General features: G+C 42.5%; 1 protein-coding gene across 1 annotated transcript in view; it reads left to right on the top strand.

The window, feature by feature from the left end:
* The window catches only part of LOC126252171 (uncharacterized), a 306,249-nt gene that overhangs the window by 106,733 nt on the left and 174,803 nt on the right, over positions 1-24,713 (top strand). Inside the window, exon 5 of the mRNA XM_049953039.1 lies at positions 311-534. Coding sequence (XP_049808996.1) covers positions 311-534 — 224 coding nt within the window. The remainder of the gene's footprint in view (positions 1-310; positions 535-24,713) is intronic.

Genomic DNA, 24,713 nt, shown 5'->3' with positions numbered 1-24,713 from the left:
TTCATCCTATGATAAATTTGTGAAACAGACTCCGCGCTCCTTATGCCGTTCAGGAGAGATCCATCATGCAATTAACAGTGGAAACAACTCTCCAGGAATGAGGAAATTCCTGCGAAACCGTTAATTCCTCTTGTGCAACTGGAAATAGCACCACACCATCTTTCGCAAAACCCATTAGTCCACTGGGATTACAAGGAATGCTACATGAGGGTATCCTTTTCAGTTGGGCATACCTTATACAGGGCGAGACCGTCGTACGGCTGGGACCGGCCCCAACACCACCTAATTCGCATCTCAAACTTGTCCTCAGGCTGGGGCGGCAGGTGGTGAGTTCGTTGCTCGACTGGTTTGAGTACGAGTCCGAGGTGCTGCTGGCCGTGGCCAACTGGAGCGGCGGCGGCGGCGGCGCGCTGCGGATGGAGCACCTGCTGAAGGGCAACCTGCGCCGGCCCGCCCAGTACCTGGTGCAGGTGCGCGTGGTCGACCGGCGCGACTGTCGAGGGCCGCCCGCCGAGAAGCGTTTCTCCACGTTCGGTGAGGCGGCAGCCGCTGCAGCAGCCTGTGCGCTCTGTGTCCATGTCCGGCTTCAGCACCAGATCGCTCCCTGCTCCACTACTCTCTCAGGAGTCTTGTGATCAAAACGCTTTAGGCACTGGCCTTGTCCACTGCAGTAGGTCGTTTCTTTCGATGGAGAACCGTCTGTAGCTGCAGTCCTTAGCTGTACTGCAAACGCCTCTCTAGAACACTTTTATCGTTTGCTTCCACCTCTCATTTCAAGAGGCTTCGAAAAGCTATTTTATGTCGGTCTAGTTGTAACTCACAAGAGGACCATCAGACCCGTTAATCACGGATTTTGGTGAGCCTTAGGTATGTTGTGGAGGAGGGGTACCCAAGCACATATCGAAGTATGCCACATTATTAGCTTTTATCACTATGGCGGATCAGAGCAAAAACCATTTTGTGACGGAACAGAACCAATGCAAATACACTACTGGACATTAATATTTCTACAACAAGAGGAAATGCATATGATAAATGGGTATTTATTGGACAAATATATTATACCACAACTGACATGTGATTACATTTTCACGCAATTTGGGTGCATAGATCCTTAGAAATCAGTACGCAGAACAACCACCTCTAGACGTAATAACGGCCTTGATACGCCTGGGCATTGACTCAAACAGAGCTGGGATGGCGTGTACAGGTACAGCTGCCCATGCAGCTTCAACACGATACCACAATTCATCAAGAGTAGTGACTGGCGTATTGTGACGAGCCAGTTGCTCGGCCACCATTGACCAGACGTTTTTAGTTCGTGATAGATCTGGAGAATGTGCTGGCCAGGGCGGCAGCCGAACATTTTCTGTATCCAGAAAGGCCTGTACAAGACCTGCAACATGCGTTCGTGCGTTATCCTGCTGAAATGTAGGGTTTTGCAGGGACCGAATGAAGGGTGGTGCCACGGGTCGTAACACATCTAAAATGTAACGTCCACTGTTCAAAGTGCCGTCATTGCGAACAAGAGGTGACCGAGACGTGTAACCAATGGCACCCCATACCATTACGCCGGGTGATACGCCAGTATGGCGATGACGAATACCCGCGTCCAATGCGCGTTTACCGCGAGGTCGCCAAACACGGATGCGACCATCAGGATGCTGTAAACGGAACCTGGATTCTTCCGAAAAAATGACGTTTTGCCATTTGTGCAGCCAGGTTCGTCGTTGAGTACACCATCGCAGTCGATCCTGTCTGTGATGCAGCGTCAAGTGTAATCGCAGCCATGGTCTCCGAGCTGATAGTCAATGTTACTGCAAACGTCGTCGAACTGTTCGTGCAGATGGTTATTGTCTTGCAAACGTGCCGATCTGTTGATTCAGGGATCGAGACGTGGCTGCACGATCCGTTACAGCCATGCAGATAAGACGCCTGTCATCTCGACTGCTAGTGATACGAGGCCTTTAGGATCCAGCACGGCGTTCCGTATTACCCTCCTGAACCCACCGATTCCATATTCTGCTAACAGTCATTGGATGTCGACCAACGCGAGCAGCATTGTCGCGATACGATAAACCACAATCGCGACCTTTAACACGTCGGAAACGTGATGGTACGCATTTCTCCTCCTTATACGAGGCATCACAACAACATTTCACCATGCAGCGCCGCTCAACTGCTGTTCTTGTATGAGAAATCGGTTGGAAACTTTCCTCATGTTGTAGGTGTTGCCACCGGCGCCAGCCTTGTGTGAATGCTCTGAAAAGCTAATCATTTTCATATAACTGCATCTTCTTCCTGTCAGTTAAATTTTGCACCTGTAGCACGTCATCTTCGTGGTGTAGCAATTTTAATGGTCAGTTGTGTATATAGTGGAACAGCACAAACTTAAAATGAAACTTAAAATCGCAGTAAAATACAATGAATTAAACGAAAACTTTTTTTTGAGTAATCAGTTTTCTGACTAATTTCACACGGGCGGCCACGAATTCCTCTCCTATCCCGACTTCTTCATCTCAGAGTAGCACTTGCAACCTACAACCTGAATTATTTGCTGGATATTCCTATATCTGTCTTCCTCTATAGTTTTTGACCTTTAAATTTCCTCCAAGAACCATGGAAGTCATTTCCCGATGCCTTAACAGATCTCCTAACACCTTGCCCCTCTCCTTTGTCAGTGTTCTCTACATATTCCTTTCCTTTCCGATGCTGCGCAGAACCTCCTCATTCCTTACCTTATCAATCTTAATTTTCAACATTTGTCTGTAGCATCACATCTGAAATACTTCGATACTCTTCTGTTCCGGTTTTCCCACTGTCCACGTTTCACTACCATACAATGCTGTGCTCCATACTTACATTTTAAGCAATTTCTTCCTAAAATTAAGGCCTATGTTTGATACTAGTAGTCGTCCCTTCGCCAGGAATGCCCTTTTTAGCAGTGCTAGTCTGCGTTTGATGTCACCCTTGCTCCGTCTGTCATTCGTTATTTTGCTGCCTAGGTATCAAATTCCCTAACTTCATCTGTCTCGTGACTATCAATCGTGATGTTAAGTTTCTCGCTGTTTGTTCTCATTTCTGCTACATCTCATTACTTTTGTCTTTCTTCGATTTATTCTCAGTCTATATTCTGTACTCATTAGACTGTTTATTCCATTCAGCAGATCATGTAATTCCTCTTCACTTTCACTCAGGATAGCAATGTCATCAGCTAAACGTATCATTGATATCCTTTCACTTTGATTTTTAATTCCACACATGAACCTTTCCATCATTGCTTCTTCGCTGTACAGATTCAATACTAGGGACGAAAGACTACAGCCCCATAGTATCCCTTATTACTACGAGCACTTCGTTCTTGGTCGGCCACTGTTATTATTCACTCGTGGCTCTTGTACATATTGTATATTACCCTTCTCTCCCTATAGTTTACCCCTATTTTGTCTCAGATTTTCGACCGTCTTGCACCATGTCACAATGTCGAACGCTTTTTCGGGGTGGACAAATCCTATAAAAAGTCTCGATTTTTCTTCGGTCTTACATCCATTATCAACCGCAACGTCAGAAATACCTCTCTTGTGGCTTTACCTTTCCTAAGCCAAACTGATCGTCAACACATCCCCAGTTTTTCTTTCCATTCTTGTCAGCAACTTCTATACATGAGCTGTTAAGCTGATTGTGAGATTATTCTCACATTTGTCAGTTCTTTCAGTCTTCGGAATTGTGTGGACAATATTTTTCCGAAAGTAAGATGGCATGGCATACATTCTACACACCAACGCGAATAGTCGTTTTGTTGCCACCTTCCCCCCCCCCCCCAATGATTTTAGAAATTCTGTTAGAATATCTATCTCTTGTGTCTTATTTGATCGTAAATCTTCCAAAGCTCTCTTCAATTAGTAAACTTAATAATAGAAATAACTTTTTTTGTTTATACAGTTCCTCGATGTTGGAGAGACATTCGATGGCGAACTTCTGAGAATTACACTCAGAAGATGTCGTTTTAGTTTTTACATTTTTCATTCTCGAAAAAAGAAATGCTATGAGATATATGTGCTTCCGAATAAGGACACCTGCTGAAATGCTAGCTTGGATAGATTGGAATCCAATCAGATTTGATATCTTTTTATAAAATTCTATGCCCATTCTGCGGGGAATTGTGGTAGGCTGTTTGAAGTCTTTCATTACTTTTAAGTTCAGTCAACTCCATCTGTAGGTGTAACGTGGGGTCTTTAATCTTAACGTCAAAATGATTTTGGGAAAGACTCTCGATATTTAAAATCTGTGAATCTTTCCTCAAACTCATTGTTTATTTTTTGCGGCAGAGATATGTACAACGTTTCCCATTGACAGAACTGCCTTTCCCCTATCTGTTTCTCGAACAAGACAGGCTTTTTAATAAATATTTGAATATAACACCACATTTCGACACCTGCTTGATATTTATCTTTTAGCTATAGATTTAGATCCGCGAGGTCAACTAAAAAGCCAGATCATTCAGCCACTCTTCATTGTCCAAAAATCTGACATTTTATCCTTTACCAGCCACAAGAGGTTTTATCTCTCTCAACAGTCGTGAGAGCGTTGCTAATCTGCTGAGCCAGTGAACTCGGCTGCTGTATATGATATCATCGTGTCCCGGGAACTGTTTATGATTTAATCCTCTTCCGCGTTTGAAATAGGCTGCCCATAGTACCTTGTCCATCACATTCTTTAAATAGAGAACTTTGCACACACAGCTGTTGCTGCTGAGCAATGCAGTGGTGTTGTACAGTCGTGCATGTCACGCTATTACTCATTACAGTCACAAATCCATTTTTTCTCCCCGTCGTTGGTGGCGCACCATCTGATGTTATACTGTCTCACTACTGTGTCTGTAAAAACAACAAGTTCGTCGGGCAATTGTTGGCTGCATTCTTCGTTTCCGCTCGTCGTATTGTGCCCCGAGGGCCGTACGTTGCACAGCTGTGTTGTAGAGAGACCTGCTCTGAGTAACTGGCTAGCTGCTTTTCATGCGACGGACTCTGGTTTCCGAGAAAATCCATGTTGAAATTTTATGCGTACATGCAATATCCGTCACGTTAATCATGTATCGACCGAGCTGGTGTAGCGCAAGCACCAAGCATTCCGGCTAACGCACTGGCTATACGGGTTCAGTCACCAGTTGCTTCTTTTATTCCATAGTATATGTCACGCTAAATAACTCAAAAATGGTTTTCAACGAAGTAATTTCATCAATAGATCAATCACTATAGCACACTTTCTTTAAATATTTACTCTGCTTGTGGTTCGTAGCTAGAATTCCAAATATTTGGCCAGTGCGAAAGAGTTCGCAACGATGGACGTATTCTTAGCAGCTGCGGATGGATTTCAGATACAGATGAAAGTACTCATCCCTATCTTTGAACTCCAAGACGTAATTAATACCAATCGAATCGGTTGCCACTACCAATCGACGTACAGTAGATCCTTTGTAGAACAAGGAGCGGAAACCTATTTGAAAAAGGTTAGTCATTCATTCACAACACAGTATACTGTGAGTGCGTCCGGAGAAGTTTTCTCTTACGCCTTCTTATGTATGTAACCATTCGGCAAATCTCAATGATTTGTCCAGAAAAAAATGACGAGTTACTTCAAAACATAAAGAAAGTGTGTGACCTTCATGAAATCGGGTTACGGGAGTGCTGAACGAAGGATTTTAAAAATCTGTCACTCTTGTCTACTGCGGAGAAATAAAATTTCTTCTAAGTACTGATTCGGAGGGAGGATGCTCTTTTAAGACGATTTACGATTAAATGTTTTTAGATGAAAGTAGAGCGTGCACCTGCACCTTAAAAGCCATCCCACCGAAATGCACTGCACTTTGCCGAACCTGTGACTTTCATACTTAGAGAGAGGTTAAAATTTTCAAAAAAAATGTCAAAATGCTCCCGAATTGCTCTAGTCTACTAGCGATATCGCTTAAAGGCAAGATTCCATAAACATACGTTCTTTAATTCTGCGTCAGTTCATCTGCTTTCACAGGAATTATCAAATACATGTGGTTCGCGCCGATGTTCATTGCAGAAAGAAGTGTCTCTTTGAATCCAAACGTACTGTGTTTTCCGGTAACGCGTTGAAAAATCTGTCTGCTGCAAATGCAGTAGCTTTCATTAAATGTGCGTGGTGCTTTGTGGATTTGTGTTTCTGTTACTTCTACCACAACCCGGAATTCTGTTGTAACACAGGAAGCGATGCAACCGACAGCTAATAAGACGATTCTGCCATCTATTGCGTAACAAACGGTAAATGCATTTGAAGAATTTTTACTGTAATATCTGAACTATTAATGAAATTACTACGGGAAAATAAGTATTTTTGAAAAATACTACTTGACATCTACCATTTAATGATACTATATACGATCGAAGAGAAACGTCGGTGGGGGTTGAACGTGTACAGCCTCCGTGCTAGGTGTAAACCTTGGCCCCTGAGCTACAGTTGTCCGGCCGAAACACCGTCAACGTGACGGATATAGCACGTATGCATGTAACTTCAGTATCGATTTTATCGGAAACTTGGGGAAACTTGGGGCAGTCGCATGAAAGGCAGCTAGCCAGTTACGCAGGACAGGTGCCTCTACAACATACCTAAGACGTTAAGAATCAATGAATAACACATCTGACGGGTCTCTTGTGAGTTTGAGGTATATATGCGAGGAAATCAGTGGTATCCTTATTAAAAGAGACATCCTGGTATACACAGCAATAAACATAGGGAATTCAAAGTTCTCTGGAGTGGGAATGAAATAGAATTTGATTCTGTAGATTTTATTTATGTACTTATGGTATGATGACACGAGAAATATTGCACAACTATGTACAGCATGTGCACTGATCATCCAGAAGCGTATGACCACCTACCTAATAGCCGGTAAGTCCACCTCTGGCAGGGATAACAGCTGTGACGCGTCGTGGCATAGAAGCAATGAGGCCTTGGCAAGTTGCTGGAGGGAGTTGGAAACACATCTGCACACACAACTCCCCGATTTCCCGTAAATTCCGGAGAGGGTGGCGATGAGATCTGACACCACGTTCAATTGATTTTATTTATTTTATTTATTTATTTATTGTTCCGTGGGACCAAATTAAGGAGTAGTCTCCATGGTCATGGAACGAGTCAATACATGAAATTATAACACGATATTAGAAACAGATAAAATGAAATATAAAAAAAAACATATTCAGGTGACAAGTCGTAAGTTTAAATGAAGAAAATCAACAATGTAACACTGGAATTTGCTTAATTTTTTAGCTCTTCCAGGAGCTCCTCGACAGAATAGAAGGAGTGAGCCATGAGGAAACTCTTCAGTTTAGACTTAAAAGAGTTTGGGTTACTGCTAAGATTTTTGAGTTCTTGTGGTAGCTTATTGAAAATGGATGCAGCAGAATACTGCACTCCTTTCTGCACAAGAGTCAAGGACGTGCATTCTACATGCAGATTTGGTTTCTGCCTAGTATTAACTGAGTGAAAGCTGCTAACTCTTGGGAATAGGCTAATATTGCTAACAACAAACGACATTAAAGAAAATATATACTGTGAGGGCAATGTCAGAATTCCCAGATTTTTGAATAGGGGTCGACAAGACGTTCTCGAACTTACACCACATATAGCTCGAACAGCCCGTTTTTGAGCCAAAAATACCCTTTTTGAATCAGAAGACTTACCCCAAAAAATAATACCATACGACATAAGCGTATGAAAATATACGAAGTAGACTACTTTTCGTGTTGAAGTGTCACTTATTTCAGATACTGTTCTAATGGCAAATAAAGCAGCATTTAGCTTCAGAACAAGATCCTGGACATGGGCTTTCCACAACAGCTTACTATCTATCCGAACGCCTAGGAACTTGAACTGTTCCGTCTCGTTTATAATATGCCTATTCTGTCTGATCAAAATATCAGTTCTTGTTGAATTGTGAGTTAGAAACTGTAAAAACTGAGTCTTACTGTGATTTAGCATCAAATTATTTTCCACAAGCCACGAACGTATTTCATGAACTACATTATTTGTTACTGTTTCAATATTACACACAAGATCCTTCACTATCAAGCTGGTGTCATCAGCAAACAGAAATAGTTTTGAATCACCTGTAATACTAGAAGGCATATCATTTATATAAATAAGAAACAGCAGTGGCCCCAGCACCGACCCTTGGGGAACAGATGTGTTCGATCGGATTCAGATATGGCGCGTTGGGGGACCAGCTCATCAATTGGAACTCGCTACTGTGTTCCTCGAACCACTCCTTCCCACTCCTGCCCTTGGGACACGGCGCGGTATCTTGTTGAAAAATGCCACTGCAGTAGGGAAAGTGATTAAAGGGTGTTAGTATTCTGCAACCACTGTACGATACTCTTTGGTCGTCATGGCGCGTTGCAGGAGGTCCACTGCTGTCATGGATGCCCACGTGAATGTCGCCCAGAGCATAATGGACCCACTGCCAGCTTGTCTCCGTCCCGCAGTCCAGGTGTCAAGGAGCTGTTCCCGTGGAAGACGACGGATTCGCGGTATTCCATTGGCATGGTGAAGAAGAGGTCAGGATTTATCGGACCACGGAGCGCTCTGCCACTGCACCGACATCCAGTGCCGATGGTTATGTGCCCATTTCTGTCGTAGTTTCCGATGTCGTGGTGTTAACGTTGGCGTATTCATGGCTCGTCGGCTGCGGGATTCCATCATTAGGAGTGTTCGGAGCACTGTGTGTGCAGACAAACTTGTACTTTGCCCAGCAGTAATGCCTGATGTAAGCTCCGCCACAATTTGCCACCGGTCGTGTTTTACCAGTCTGCGACGTCCGACTTGTGTTACGAGGGGTGGCCGCCCAACCTCACGACGTCTGAACGTTGTTTCACCTCTGTTTCGCCACGTGTTGAAAGCACTCACCACAGCACTCCTTGAACAGCCGACAAATCAAGCAGTTTGCGAAACGCTCGTGCGGAGCCTCTGGTCCATTACAATCTGACCTCGGTCAAACTCAGTTAGAACACGCGGCTTCCCCATTCTATAGACGGACAACGCGCTTTCTGATACTACAGGGTTATTACAAATGATTGAAGCGATTTCACAGCTCTACAATAACTTTATTATTTGAGATATTTTCACAATTCTTTGCACACACATACAAAAACTCAAAAAGTTTTTTTAGGCATTCACAAATGTTCGATATGTGCCCCTTTAGTGATTCGGCAGACGTCAAGCCGATAATCAAGTTCCTCCCACACTCGGCGCAGCATGTCCCCATCAATGAGTACGAAAGCATCGTTGATGCGAGCTCGCAGTTCTGGCACGTTTCTTGGTAGAGGAGGTTTAAACACTGAATCTTTCACATAACCCCACAGAAAGAAATCGCTTGGGGTTAAGTCGGGAGAGCGTGGAGGCCATGACATGAATTGCTGATCATGATCTCCACCACGACCAATCCATCGGTTTTCCAATCTCCTGTTTAAGAAATGCCGAACATCATGATGGAAGTGCGGTGGAGCACCATCCTGTTGAAAGATGAAGTCGGCGCTGTCGGTCTCCAGTTGTGGCATGAGCCAATTTTCCAGCATGTCCAGATACACGTGTCCTGTAACGTTTTTTTCGCAGTAGGAAAAGGGGCCGTAAACTTTAAACCGTGAGATTGCACAAAACACGTTAACTTTTGGTGAATTGCGAATTTGCTGCACGAATGCGTGAGGATTCTCTACCGCCCAGATTCGCACATTGTGTCTGTGCACTTCACCATTAAGAAAAAATGTTGCTTCATCACTGAAAACAAGTTTCGCACTGAACGCGTCCTCTTCCATGAGCAGTTGCAACCGCGCCGAAAATTCAAAGCGTTTGACTTTGTCATCGGGTGTCAGGGCTTGTAGCAATTGTAAACGGTAAGGCTTCTGCTTTAGCCTTTTCCGTAAGATCTTCCAAACCGTCGGCTGTTGTACGTTTAGCTCCCTGCTTGCTTTATTCGTCGACTTCCGCGGGCTACGCGTGAAACTTGCCCGCACGCGTTCAACCGTTTCTTTGCTCACTGCAGGCCGACCCGTTGATTTCCCCTTACAGAGGCATCCAGAAGCTTCAAACTGCGCATAACATCGCCGAATGGAGTTAGTAGTTGGTGGATCTTTGTTGAACTTCGTCCTGAAGTGTCGTTGCACTGTTATGACTGACTGATGTGAGTGCATTTCAAGCACGACATACGCTTTCTCGGCTCCTGTCGCCATTTTGTCTCACTGCGCTCTCGAGCGCTCTGGCGGCAGAAACCTGAAGTGCGGCTTCAGCCGATCAAAACTTATATGGGTTTTTCTACGTATCTGTAGTGTGTCGTGACCATATGTCAATGAATGGAGCTACAGTGAATTTATGAAATCGCTTCAATCATTTGTAATAGCCCTGTATATGTACCGTGCATGTGTCTGACTAGGAGTCATTCTGGGCGAGGTTGCGCTGCTGTTGCCTGGACGGGTTTATAAGGATAGTAGATAGATGGTCATAGCGTTCTGGCTGATCAGTGCATATATACTTCTACACAGATACAAACCATCTCAAGTTTGTACTGGGTTCATAGCTCTAAGGCCAGGCTTAAGATCCAGTCAGAAGCTTCCACAAGCCAATTGCGAAGGTCTTGCATTGTTCCTTCGAATGCTCAGAATATTATGTGAAGTATTGTTTGTTGCTCTCCACTGTAGTCTCATTCAGGGGACAAATTCCATAACTAGTGGTGCAGTAATTCTCCACATCTGTCCTACCAAATTTTGATTCGATTCAGTGTGCACCAGTGTCGTTGGGGTATATGAAAACCGCTAACTCTTACAGTTTGGAAAAAGAATCGTGTTATGATGCAGAAATTACTCAAAAAATACCAATGTTGAATATGCGCAACTGTTTTTCAAAGTACTGATGCGAACTTTCCGGTACATGACGGCGATGTTGTCTGAGTTCACATGTCCTGGAAGGCTGAACCAGGCCCCATCTGAAGGAAAGAGAACTGAGGCTCCAAACGTCTTGGTTCCATTTCACTCAGGAATCATATTCAGACCTGATTGGTGCACCGAAATCACGGTTTCCATCATTTTCCGTGATAGGCAATTCTCCTGTTTATTAACAAAGGTCAATTCCGCATCAGTGTTATAAATATTTCACAGTCCAGTTTTACTTTGTCCACCCTCTATCTGTGCTACATCACGTAGAACCACAGCTATGAATCTTGTTAGCGTCGGTTGTAAGTAATGTAGCACGTATTGCACATAATGCACGTTAAACTATTCCTTCTAGCAAGTGGGAAGCTGTTACAATGGGATTATGACTAAGACTTTAGGGTATCTGGAAATAGACACTCCATTTCCCTTACGCCAGATTATTCCTGATGCATGCCCATTTATGTGTGTCACCTCTGCATACAAACTCACATTGTTAAATATCTTTGGCATGACAGTGGAGCCACTCACAACTGACTGCAGAGCCCCTGAGCCAAACTTATTATTATCGAGATCGCCTAATCCACTATTAAAAAAACTCGTCCCCTTCTTCGCGTCCCGTTCCCAATGGGCTCAGAAACCCAATTCAGCAAATTCAAGGTAAATTATATCAGATGTTTCTCCTCTACCATCATAATACAACTGAGAAGGTACATATTCCCTCAGGAATACTCTATTTGTTAGCAGAAAATCGCTTCTAAATTTACACAAAATTTTCTAGTATTCTGCACTTTCATATTAACTATCATTACTTCATAAAGTATGAATCGTTGCTCCTACTTCCCTTGTGATTCAGTTACTGCAAGGCCTCACAGAGTAAATGCGAAATCGACATGTATACGCCTCTTCAGAAGATGTTCTATTCAAATATATATAACTATAACACTTAATGGTTACTTCACATAAAATAAATATTATTTTATAATACTAAATCCAGAATACTCTGCTTAAGTTCCTAAGTGATGCAGTTATGAACTTATTTATTTAGGCATATTCTTATATAACCAAAATTGATGGTTCTAAAATTTTTAATTATTTTTATTGTTATATTTCTTTCATTATAGTGCAAGGATATTTAATTTTCCTTTTACTGTTAAACTTTTTGTTTGCTGTTTTAGATTATTTGAGCACTCAGCTAGTAGTTTCAATGTTCCTAGTAGCATTTTGTGTGTCACAATAATATTTGGAGTTTTCAGAAATTTCTTGCTTATGAAAAACAGTCATGTAAAATAAATATAAACCTAACCACTATTTTGGGTTATCTAAGTATTTGTATATAACTGAATCCTTACATTGATGAATCTTTCGTAGCTGTCACTTGTTAACATGTATTCTGCTTTTGTGTATACTTTTTGTGTGTTCCTCATGCAGTATATTTTCCTACGTTCTGTGTAGCATATATTTTGGTACACCTTTGTTAATCGTATAACTGCTGTATATTGCAGGATGTTTAGGAGTAAAATGTTTTGTGAACACACTTTGCACGTGTGTAAAATCAAAAATATTGCAATTTGTGTTCAGTAAACGTTCTCGCATGTTTCGTCCAGTGCTTGACTGTTTGTCTGAGGGTCACTGAATGGGTTTTGTACGTAATTAATGTCATTATTTTATCATTTGGCTGACAGTTTATTGTTAAATGTTGAAATAAATTGCAGTGTGAACAATGGTTATTACTATCTCAAAACTTTACGCTTTTCGCAACGGCTATTACTGTACACATTAATATCACGTCCCAATTATTTTAATTTTTATCAACATAAGACGACATTAAGCAATGACAATTTCATTGTCTGTTTCGGTAAGGAGCCACCAATTTCATTAACATCTTGGAGACGACATACTACTGTATTGTTTCGGAACTTATACAGAGTCTTCAGCAGAACAACAGTTTTACCCTTGCGTTTGGAAGGAATATTCTACCCCAGCAAGTTTCTGTGTTCGATCAAGATTTTGGTTCTGCAGTGAAATTCCTGAACCAGCCTCAATATTCCAGTTAAACTTGTTTTGCAACGTACAGTAGTTTACGTATTTACTGTCTCTTCGCCAGCAACAAAACAAGATGTAAAATATGCGATTCAAGTTTGAATAATAGCAATACTTGATATACACCAATATGTCAAACAGCAAAGGACTACAAAAAAGAAAGAAAAATCTTGCAAAGTTTTCTCTATCGATACAAACAAAGACGACTGTTTGAAATAAAAGTCTCGCATAAACCTGGAGCTTGCATAGATATGATACTTAAGCCAGCGTGCACAGATTTTTCCCTTATGTTTATGACATTTCCTGTATGTATTATGCAAAAATACGTTGTGATGTTACAACATGCCATCCTTTTGCAAGATGCCTCGTATTTTGAAAAGCTGTAAAACATTCACTTTAGTGTTAAATGGTAATGCACACCATTCTCGAGGATGATTTTTCAAATGGACAAGGCCCTTTCCCTTACTTATTGTAACATCTCTTGTAGTGTGGTGGGAGCGAACTGGTGAGAGTGACGCTTATGTTGCGGCGCTGTGATTGCATGTCTGCTAGCTGGCTGCATGTGCCTGCGTCCAAGTTTCAAAATATCGCTTGCGGAGTGTGTGGTGTCCGTCTCTGCTTCCAGAGGTATGAACTGTAGTCGGTATACAATGCGACTTCGTACATACAATATACCTGCGTTTCCCACCTGGAATAATATTTTCTTCATAGACAGTCGACGATTCTCTTTGCCATTAGACATGTCACGATTAACGTTTGCATCTATACTACACAAGTGGCGGAGTGTACTTCGTGCACTGTTGGTGACTTACCCCCATTCCAGTTCCAGACCCGAATAATGCGCTAGTCGAATGGATACATCTTTCAGATCTTGCCTTCAATGCCTCGAGATTATATATATATATATATATATATATATATATATATATATATATATATATATGAGAGAGAGAGAAGGAAATATCTGAAAGAAGTGGCCATTCCACTAGCGCATTATATATATATATATATATATATATATATATATATATATATATATATATATATATATATATATATATATATATATATCAGAGGAAGCAATATGTTGGTGAGTTCTTCCAGGAATCCTAGAAAAAAACCACGCCACGATGAACCCTACCCTCTTCGGACCTTCTCTATTTTTCCTGTGATTTCCATTTGGTGATCGTCTCAGGTTGACAAGTAACACTTGAGCATCGGTCGAACGAGGATTGTGTAAGTAACCTCCTACGAGGGTGAACTACCCTTCCCTAGGACTCTTACAATGAATCTCTGACTGTCGTCTGCCATTCTTAAGATGAGTTTTAGTGTTCGCTCCACTTTAAATCACTCTGTGCGTGTAATTCCATATATTTGATGGGTGTGACTACATCTAGTGATTATCTAGAATTTGTGTACGGTTCTTTCTGTCTATTTATAAGCAATATGCTACATTTGTTTATGTTGAGATGCTGAGGTTCAACTACAAAATCTCTTATACGTACCAAGCGCCAGTTCTCTGCAGATCTTCCAGTATTTCTTTATAATTTTCTAGCGTTGCGACATCTCCATACATAACAGCATCATACACAAAATCCTCATGGAACTTTTAACTTTTTGCACTACGCCATTTCAAGAGGCTGCTCGAAAATTCCCCTGAAAAACTTGTAGGACTTGTGGAGGGGACTGAGTAGATGATATTTTGAATTGGAAACCACGTCCAGTAACACACCGTTTCTATGCTACAGCCATTTGAAAAACGTTGCTAACGCGACGAATTTTACAAGTAATTTACTATGCGTGACCCAGTAAATCATTTGTTTTACAATTCCACTCATTAATATCCAAATAAAAAAAAACGAAACTTGCATTACGGCCTCTTCCAATTCGTGTGTGAGGCGTCTCCTTGGAGCTCCACAGTCACGCCTGCTGATGGTGAAGGTACCAATTTCTCGAAGCCGTTGCGTAATTGTGGCTATCAGTGTGTGCCATGGAGTCGGTCGTTGTGGATAACGATCTTGGTAAAGGCGACGAACAGTTCTTCTATTGCGGTGAGCTTTACCGTAAAAAAGGACTATGTCGGTGCATTCTTCAAATATGTCTTCATCGAAGTTGCTCTAACACTCACAGACTCGTGAATGAGACTCGAACCAGGACAGAGGGTAGACTTCAAATTACATCAGCCGATTCGACGTAAGCAACCAACCCCCCCCCCCCCCTCACCAACTATGACTACAATGTTGCATAGCTACCTAGGAAAAATATGGGTCAAATGGCTCTGAGCACTATGGGACTTAACATCTGAGGTCATCAGTCCCCTAGAACTTAGAACTACTTAAACCTAACTAACCTAACGACATCACACACATCTATGCCCGAGGCACGATTCGAACCTGCGACCGTAGCGGTCGCGCGGTTCCAGACTGAAGCGCCTAGAACCGTTCGGCCACATCGGCTGGCCCTACCCAGCAAACATGATTTTTAAACGGCAGTAGCACGGAAACAATTCGTTTCCTGACATGGGCTCCCACTCAAAATACTGTCTGCTTGGTCCCCACTACAAGCCCTAGGAGTTTGTAAGCGGTATTTTCGAACACCATATAGAATATTGGGAAAAGTAATGCTCTTACAGCACTACCTTGCGATACGCATAAATTTGTTTCATGTCTGAAGATTTCTCTCCGTGAACTTTTTAGACCAGTTACCAGATCTGATATTGCGAACGGTGGCATTTTATTCTTCAAGTGACAGTGCTGAGCTGTCCTGAATGCCTGCACCAAGCTGAGCGCCGGCCACTACTTCCTTCTGGGTCGTTCGGACGAAATGAGCGAACAGGGTTTTATAGGATCGTTGATTATGGAATTCGTGTTGGTTTCTACGTAGGAGATATTTGCCTTCTAGAAAGGTTTTAATACGCGAACATAAAAAGTGTTCTTGAATTCTACAGCAGTGATATAGACCTATCGTTTTGTGCATCTCCTCTAATATCTTTCTAAAACACAGCACAGACTTGCGCAAGTTTCCAATCACCAGGAATGCTTCCATTGTCAATCTACGGCACCCTACTGCTAGGGACAAGCAAGTGTTCTCGTGTATTCTACAGATTTTCCAACAGGTCAGTCATCTGTGCTCTTTTGAGTGAAAATATTTCATATTTGTTTTGTAAATAAAAACCACCACGCTGCACTGTATTTTTATTTACAAAACAAATATTTCTGTACTGGCTGCGGAGGATGGCGACGCAAACAAATTCGACATTATTTCATGATTATTTTTATTTATTTCGGTCTTGTCTCTGTCAGCCACCGTTTCCGTGTCAGTATGGCCACTGAGTGACCAAACTGATAAATTTGTTCCTTTTATCGACATAATATTCTTAGGATTTAGCGTGACAGGTGTGATTTTCCTTCCGAGTTCCTTGAAAGCTTCATGCGTTCCTCTCCTTGTGCTCATTTTCACTTCGTTCAGTTATTGATTGGGAGCAAAATTTGGATACGTTTAACAAGCAGTTTTATTACGTTGCTGTTGGATCACGATGGGTCTTGAATGGCTGAATTGATTGAAAAGAAAGACACAAATGTCATTCAAGACATTACTTTTTTCGAAAAGTCCACTTGCAATGGTTTCCAGAATTTAGGGTGAAACTCTGAAAAAAGCCAGAAATATTAACTCAAAGAAGAAAATTAGACAAAGTGCAGGAAATTCGATATGACCTGAAAGAAACAAGACAAAACAATCTGTACAAAGAGATATGTCATATACCTGTTGAGGCGCGGAGAAAAGGCAGCATACACAAATAATGTAGAACAGTTTTATTAAGAAATACATAAACCGAAAAATTCCTCTTTAGAGAAAAAAATAATCATGACAACTGTTCGTGATAGTTCGTAATGTGCACTGAATCTACATTAGTGAACTTAGGCTGACGGTCCTAAGGAAGAATAAGTCAAGTCTGAGATCCAGTTGATAGCGCAACAGTATAACGTGAAGTAAGGCCCTTGGCCAATACCAAAATTCCTTCCACTTCCCAATTTGGAGCTCAAGTGCCGGTGATGGTGGTAAAAGACACTGGTGGCTCCCTCAGATGGTAGTGCTGGTGCACTACGGCATCACAGGTTGCGTAATTTTCTAGGAGAATCTGATTTAAGAGCTATGAGTGCAGTCGAAACTTGTCCGACTTGATGGAAGTCTACTTGGAGTGGCTCTGGGCCAGCCGAAATATCCAACCCAGACAACTGCGTTGTTATCATGTGGTCTGTGGAAGCAAACAGGATTGCGGAGCCATTGACTTACAGAGGCACTCACTCTGCCACCTGTTGCCTTAGTCAGCATGCTCAGTCGTTTGTAAATGTAGCTCCTTTTTTGCTAGGCTGCACGCATACCACAGTCGCGAAAGAGTTTGCAGGTCTATCAGGCGAATGGCCCATGCACATCACAAAGCATTTGTATTGTATCTCAGAATGTCTGAAACAACGCTAACGTCCATACGAAAATTATAGATCTGAACTACAACAAAGAGCTTTTAATGACATACGACTTTTTGTCCCGATCTAATAACTCTTTAGGAAATGTTGGGGATTCTTCTTGCAAAGTTTCTAAGTGTTGTAGTGTTCTGTATAGGAAGACTACAAACAGTACAAAGCATCATGAGAGAATCCGAAACAAGATCACTGTCACTCATTCTTGGAAATACCATTGGTTAGTCAGAGGATAAAAATACCCACCTCGGTCTTGAGGTCGAACACCTACTATGCAATGGGTCTCTTCTTGGCATCTCTGTGTGGCCATCTCATACCATTATGTGATGAGAGAATCTGCAAGTTAGTTATGGCAGACATCACACATATTATAATATACCCTCCTCTGCGTGGAGATCCTAATTGTTAAGTCACTCTTATGTGTCTTCTGAATTCCTCTTGTGTACCTTCTAGGATATCACTTCCTGTCACTTGTATGCCTCTGACCTGAATTAATAGTTTATTCTGTAATTGGTGGAATCTTATGCTGGTCATTCATACTTCTTACTTAGCTCCAATTTATAAGTTATTCTCGTGTGCCTACACATTCCACAAAACTTCACAGGGAATCTAACACTCTAGGCTGTTTCTGCCATTCCGTTTTGCATAATGTATCTTTTTGTATAGAATTATTGGAGCTTCTCAACTGCATTCCAGCTAGAACAAAAACGGAGTTCCGATGAGATTTTTGAATTTCTAAATTTTGTATCCACTTCCTTGTAGCATTAGACATTCTGATAACAACAGTGCCAATATTATAGTTATCGGCGTTGATTTCCACAGCATGTGATATCTGATGCTCTAACTAATAAACCTTGTATAATGACAAGTAATGCAACCATTTATCCAGATAGTCGTGGGTTGTGGCAGGTATTGGGATATGGCTAGAAAAGGAAGATTTCATGTCTGCCTCCTAAAGAAACTATGGAGAAGTATTTACATCTGTCTTGCTAAAAAGCACGCGCTGCACGGGTAACTATGTAACTCGTCTCTTTGGACGAAGTCAAGAAATGTAGCTTCAGTATGTAATACAGGGCCGGCCGCGGTGGCCGTGCGGTTCTGGCGCTGCAGTCCGGAACCGCGGGGCTGCTACGGTCGCAGGTTCGAATCCTGCCTCGGGCATGGGTGTGTGTGATGTCCTTAGGTTAGTTAGGTTTAAGTAGTTCTAAGTTCTAGGGGACTTATGACCTAAGATGTTGAGTCCCATAGTGCTCAGAGCCATTTTTTTGTAATACAGGTGCAGGAAAACAATTTTAAAAAAAGTTTGTAATCCCATTGACGCCGCAGCCATAAGAAACGAAGCACAACCTCAATTCTTCCGTCATTGGTAAGCAACGGGTGGCGGCTTTATTTAGTGAATGATAGCTGCGGTCACCGACAAGAAATCTGATTCTCGAAATCCGGAATGGAATTTCAGTGTTGCTTGTCCCAAAATGCGATCCTAAACCATTAAGTTGTCTCGCTTGCTGTACCCTAATGAACTGAGAGGCCAGAGACCACGGGGAGGTAAAGCAAAGCGAGTCCCAAGCTGAAGCCTATGCGATGCTTTTCTCATTGTACAGTCCTTCTGGAAGTGGTTATCTGGCGGTCAGTAAACAGGGTGACATAAAAACGGGAACTTTTGAAATACCCGATGAAAGTAGACAAAAAAATTTTTTTGTTGGCAACAACTGAACCATTACAACTTGTCTTTTAAGAAAGTTTTATCCAAATTGTCAGTGTTTGAAAATTACATCCGGAAGACGACGTCCTCCAATTCGTACGCGTTCTTCCAGTCTGCAATTGAGGTTCCCCGCTAGTGCAACATCATCTCAGATGGGATACCATGAATTTCGTCTTGAATTCTGCGTTTCCATTCATCCTTTGTCCTTGGCCTAGTCGTATAGAAGCAACTTTTAAAGTAGGCACACAAGGAAAATCGCTAACGGACAAGTCAGTTGTTCCTGAGGGCTACCGAATGTCACCTAATCTTGCGATGACACGGATACAGAACAATTCTCGCAGACCTGCCACTGATTGCCTGATAAGTTGCGATGTCGCACCATCCTGTCGAATCCCAGTTTCGTGAAGTTGTGGAGTACTGTTCGAGGCACCTGCAATAAAAGATTGCAACATCTCATCATACATATCCGAAGTGACAGTGCCTGTGATCCACTCTTCATTTGAGAAACAGTATGGTCCTCTGACCCCGTGTGACGAAACTAAGCACGATAATGTCACCTTGCTGACATGTAATAGACATTCAACCACTTGACAGTATACCTGTCTGCCCAGAAAGGTTAGTTCCGCTTATTTACGTAACCTGTGAGATAATAATGGGCCTCTTCTCGCATCCACAGTTCGTCGGTGTTCTCGTTTATGTTTGTTATAATTTCCCGACATAATTCTGGTCGCAAATGGTAATCGTTCTCCTTCAGTTGTTGCTCGATCTTCAGCTTTTAAAGTGGACAAAGTGGAGAATGCGGCAAACACTCTCTCGGGACACCCTGCCAGCAGATGCTTCTACAAGAATTGAACTTCGTGGATTCCGCAAGACTGAAACACGTACAGTTTCCATATTTTGTGGAGTGTGTGCATTCCTCGGTCGTGTTGTCGGTTTTTTCAGAATAGATTTAGCTTCGTTAGAATTTTTAATCAAAGTTTTTATCCCGTGTCTCGAGGGAACCCTGCCATGACGTCCCAATAAAAAAAAAAGTCGGAACTTTCTGCACACCTTCCAAGCTATAATTGTCTGTGTAAAACTCTTTTATGGCAAAAGGACGTTGCTGACGGTTCCATTGATTCATGATTTCTAAATGGCGAGAATGTATACAGTTCAAGGGCCCTGCTCCGCAGTGCTGCCAACTATGTATGGCTAGCAGTACTCATTTCAAAAGTCCCCGTTTTTCTGTCTGTCTCCCTGCATAAAACGACGGTCCCGTGTAATTACCGATACGCTGCGACCCGTGCATCTTGTGGCGTTCATCGTCCCACGTCCAAATGCGGTTAACAAGCCACGTGATGCCACTCTAACTGCACACTTGACTGTGAGAGAGAACGCAAACAACGTGTCTCTACTCTGGCTACAAGCAGCACCTATCCGCAACCTCATTCGTCCCACGCTGCACGTCTTCAGTTTGGATAACCTGTTGCCTGAGTATTGCCACGCTCAGTTTATTAGCAAAAAAACACCCGAAACTTGCAGGTGGATGACCTAAGACACGGCCGAATGATTCGGCTCATATTTGTACCACCTAAAAGGAAAACGTTTAAGATATTTAGGCTCAACACCTTCCTGTTTTCGAGAAAACCACCACTAAAGCTTAGAACACACACTCGACTCAATGTTGACGGGTTTTGTGGAGTCTGCGAAAACGTTTAAGATATTTTGGCTCAACACCTTCCTGTTTTCGAGAAAACCACCACTAAAGCTTAGAACACGCACTCGACTCAATGTTGACGGGTTTTGTGGAGTCTGCGAACGCATATATTACCTAGAAATCGAGGGAAGAAGCAGTTACAACTGTATCTTATATACAATTGTGGTATAGGCTGGTAAACGAAAGCGCTGCTGGCGTAGCGACTAAGGCATGCTTTTTTAATTGTATTTTTTTCGTATCGAATTTGGTAGGGATAGAAGGTTTAATAAGTTAAACAATAATGGACAATAAAAAGGTAGGCCAATATATTTCTCGAACTACTTTGATTAATAAAGAGTTAAAATTTCATTCCTGGTCGCCTCGCAACTACCCCGTCACTCTGTTGCATGTCCTTACTTTCCTTTGAACAACTACGTGGAGGGTACTTGGCGTATGAACTATAGAAGTAAATATTTAATGATACAGTCCTCACGTAATTGTACTGTTCCTTCTGAAGAATCGGCGAGAAAACAGATTTGGTTTACATTCAAAGTAATCGTTAGCCGGAAATCAATTTTGGTGCATACCAGACACATGATAACATCGGCCGAAAAATCAGTGCTGACAGTTAATCATGACTCGTTAATGCATTCGAGCGTTTGGTCAATTCCCGTTGGGTTTCCAGCAGAACATTACAATTCGGGAGCCTCGATATACAATTCTGTCCCGGGCCTGACTGGAAACAGCATCGTGCGGTTGCCTGCCTATGGTCCGTCGTGACAAATAAGCAACAGTATTACTCGAAATGGTTTCCATACAAGTCTTAAAATCAACTTGTTTCAGAAATGTATTTTCCTACCTTATTATTCATTGTTGATTAGATTTACTTATTAAGTTTCCTGTTCCGACCAACTTCGATAGGCTAAGAAAGAACAAATTTAAAACAAAATTGTAGAATTCGTTTGGGAATCGAATACGGGTTTTCGTGCTTCAGCTGAATGCCTTGATCGCTACGCCAGCGGAGTTTTCGTCTATCAGTGTCTACCTTATGGGTGCTTCGCAAGCAGTAGCAACATTTCTTTCCTTGATGTGTAGGAAAGCATGCATTTGCTGGTACCATATATGACGATGACAAATCCTGTCTTAATTTCTCTACCTATCCTGTCACCTTTGAGTCGGTAGCACATCCTGAAACTTAAGGGTGCTTTCTGCAAAAACGGAGGGAAGTTGAGCCAAAATATTTTACAGTCTTCCATTTTAATCTGTAAACAAGCGACCTGCCAAATACGAGCCGCATCGTTTGGCCGATGGCTGAGGCTTTCCCCTTATTAGGCAATGAGCCTTCCTGTGTAGATAACAGTGGACCTTCCATACAGACATTTTAAAATAGAGAGTTGAATTACTAGTTGGATACATGGCTCACATTAATGACAGCTTACCCGAATGAAAGTCGTATACAGGATCCTGTTGATTGGAAATACGTATCGCCTCCACTAAACAAGTGCGTGTTAAATATGAATGCAGCATTCATCACCTTCATTCTGTTCGCTCCGGAAATATCCTGCTGATTACACAGGGTTATCTGTGAGCATATCGGTCGCCAGAAATGGGCGATATGCGTTATTGGATTAGCGCCGCACGTGTTTGTTATGAACTCGAATGATGGCAAACAGGCCTCTTTATCGACCAATCTCTGCACTCCAAACCTGCGTCCGCGCTTCGCAAGCAAATGCGTTACGCGAGAACTGGGACTGAATGCATGTTACAACATCCGCTGCTGATGACTCTATTATTTACCTCAGGAAGCTTCCTTTCCGCATTACGGTCTTTTTAACTGGCATGCGTCTAATAAACATTAAGACAGTTTTCTCTATTATGCGCCAGCATATAAGTTAGTAAACGTTCCAGTTACATTCCTGTCAGGAAGGTCGCAGTTCGTAGTAATAGACGGCAAATCATCGAGTAAAACTGAAGTGATATCAGGTGTTCCCTAGGGAAGCGTCCTGGAACCTCTGCTGTTCCTGATCTATATAAATGACCTGGGTGACAATCTGAGCAGTTCTCTTAGGTTGTTCGCAGATGATGCTGTAATTTACCGTCTAGTAAGGTCATCCGAAGACCAGTATCAATTGCAAAGCGATTTAGAAAAGATTGCTGTATGGTGTGGCAGGTGGCAGTTGACGCTAAATAACGAAAAGTGTGAAGTGATCCACACGAGTTCCAAAAGAAATCCGTTGGAATTCGATTACTCGATAAATAGTACAATTCTCAAGGCTGTCAATTCAACTAAGTACCTGGGTGTTAAAATGACGAACAACTTCAGTTGGAAAGACCACATAGATAATATTGTGGGGAAGGCGAGCCAAAGGTTGCGTTTCATTGGAAGGACACTTAGAAGATGCAACAAGTCCACTAAAGAGACAGCTTACACTACACTCGTTCGTCCTCTGTTAGAATATTGCTGCGCGGTGTGGGATCCTTATCAGATGGGATTGACGGAGGACATCAAAAGGCTGCAAAAAGGCAGCTCGTTTAGTATTATCACGTAATGGGGGAGAGAGCGTTGCAGATATGATACGCGAGTTGGGATGGAAGTCATTAAAGCAAAGAAGTTTTTCGTCGCGGCGAGATCTATTTACGAAATTTCAGTCACCATCTTTCTCTTCCGAATGCGAAAATATTTAGTTGAGCCCAATCTACATAGGTGGGAATGATCATCAAAATAAAATAAGAGAAATCAGAGCTCGAACAGAAAGGTTTAGGTGTTCGTTTTTCCCGCGCGCTGTTAGGGAGTGGAATGGTAGAGAGATAGTATGATTGTGGTTCGATGAACCATCTGCCAAGCACTTAAATGTGAATTGCAGAGTAATCATGTAGATGTAGATGTACATTAATGTAACCGCCTTTGTTCGATGTCGACGCGCAATAACCGCCCATAGACCGCAGGTGGCAGCATCAGCAGTGTCGGGGCGACGCGGAAGACTTTGCATCCTTGTCGTAATAAGGAAACGGAGCGATTTATCTGACACCCAAAAGAGCATACTGACTGGCTTTCCGGTCAAGGGTGGAAGCATTACCGAAACGGCGAAGTCTGTAAACCGTTCGTGTGCCGCCTTGGTTAAACAATAACCTATCCAAAACCGGTCCGCGGCAACTGTGGTGCGCCACTTGCTACAGATAACAGGGGATATCGCTGGCTGCCAAGATGTGTACAGAACAGATGTGCAATTGATGTTTGAAATTATCCCGGCGTACTGACTGTTCCATAAAACCACGGGAGAACTGCCGTAAGTCAGTAACATCTTGCCACGATATTTCGGCACAAAGTCTTTTGGCCATCTTCAGGTGAGTACAGCTGTAGAAGTACTGGCGAATACGCGCTGAGCTCTGCTTTTTAAAGCCAAAGGGGGCTGCATTGTGCATGCGCTGCGCATGTACTGTTTAGCGTGCGCCTTCACAACTCCGTGCGCTGCACCTGGCGCCCTCCGCGGTGAAAACTTGGCATTTCGATATCAGATCCTACAAACGACGCAACAAGGAAGAAGAAGAGGTCTTCAGGTCAACGGCTTATCTACCTTTTATTGGGAACATCTCGTCACAGATAGGTGGAATATTGAGGAAGCATCAAGTTAGAGTCATCTTTCGCTCTCCTCCTAAAATATCTCGTCACAGATAGGTGGAATATTGAGGAAGCATCAAGTTAGAGTCATCTTTCGCTCTCCTCCTAAAATATCATCACTGGTGGAATCCGTTAAGGATGACCTGGGCCTACGTAAATCAGGTGTCTACAAGATTCCGTGTGATTGCGGCAAGTCATATATAGGGCAGACAACAAGAACGGTGGAGGAACGTACTGTGGAACACCGGCGGCA

Source organism: Schistocerca nitens, chromosome 4, assembly GCF_023898315.1.
Source record: "Schistocerca nitens isolate TAMUIC-IGC-003100 chromosome 4, iqSchNite1.1, whole genome shotgun sequence".
NCBI classification, from domain to species: Eukaryota; Metazoa; Arthropoda; class Insecta; order Orthoptera; family Acrididae; genus Schistocerca; species Schistocerca nitens.
The sequence above is the reverse complement of the archived record's forward strand: the minus strand, read 5'-3'. Positions and strand labels throughout refer to the sequence as shown.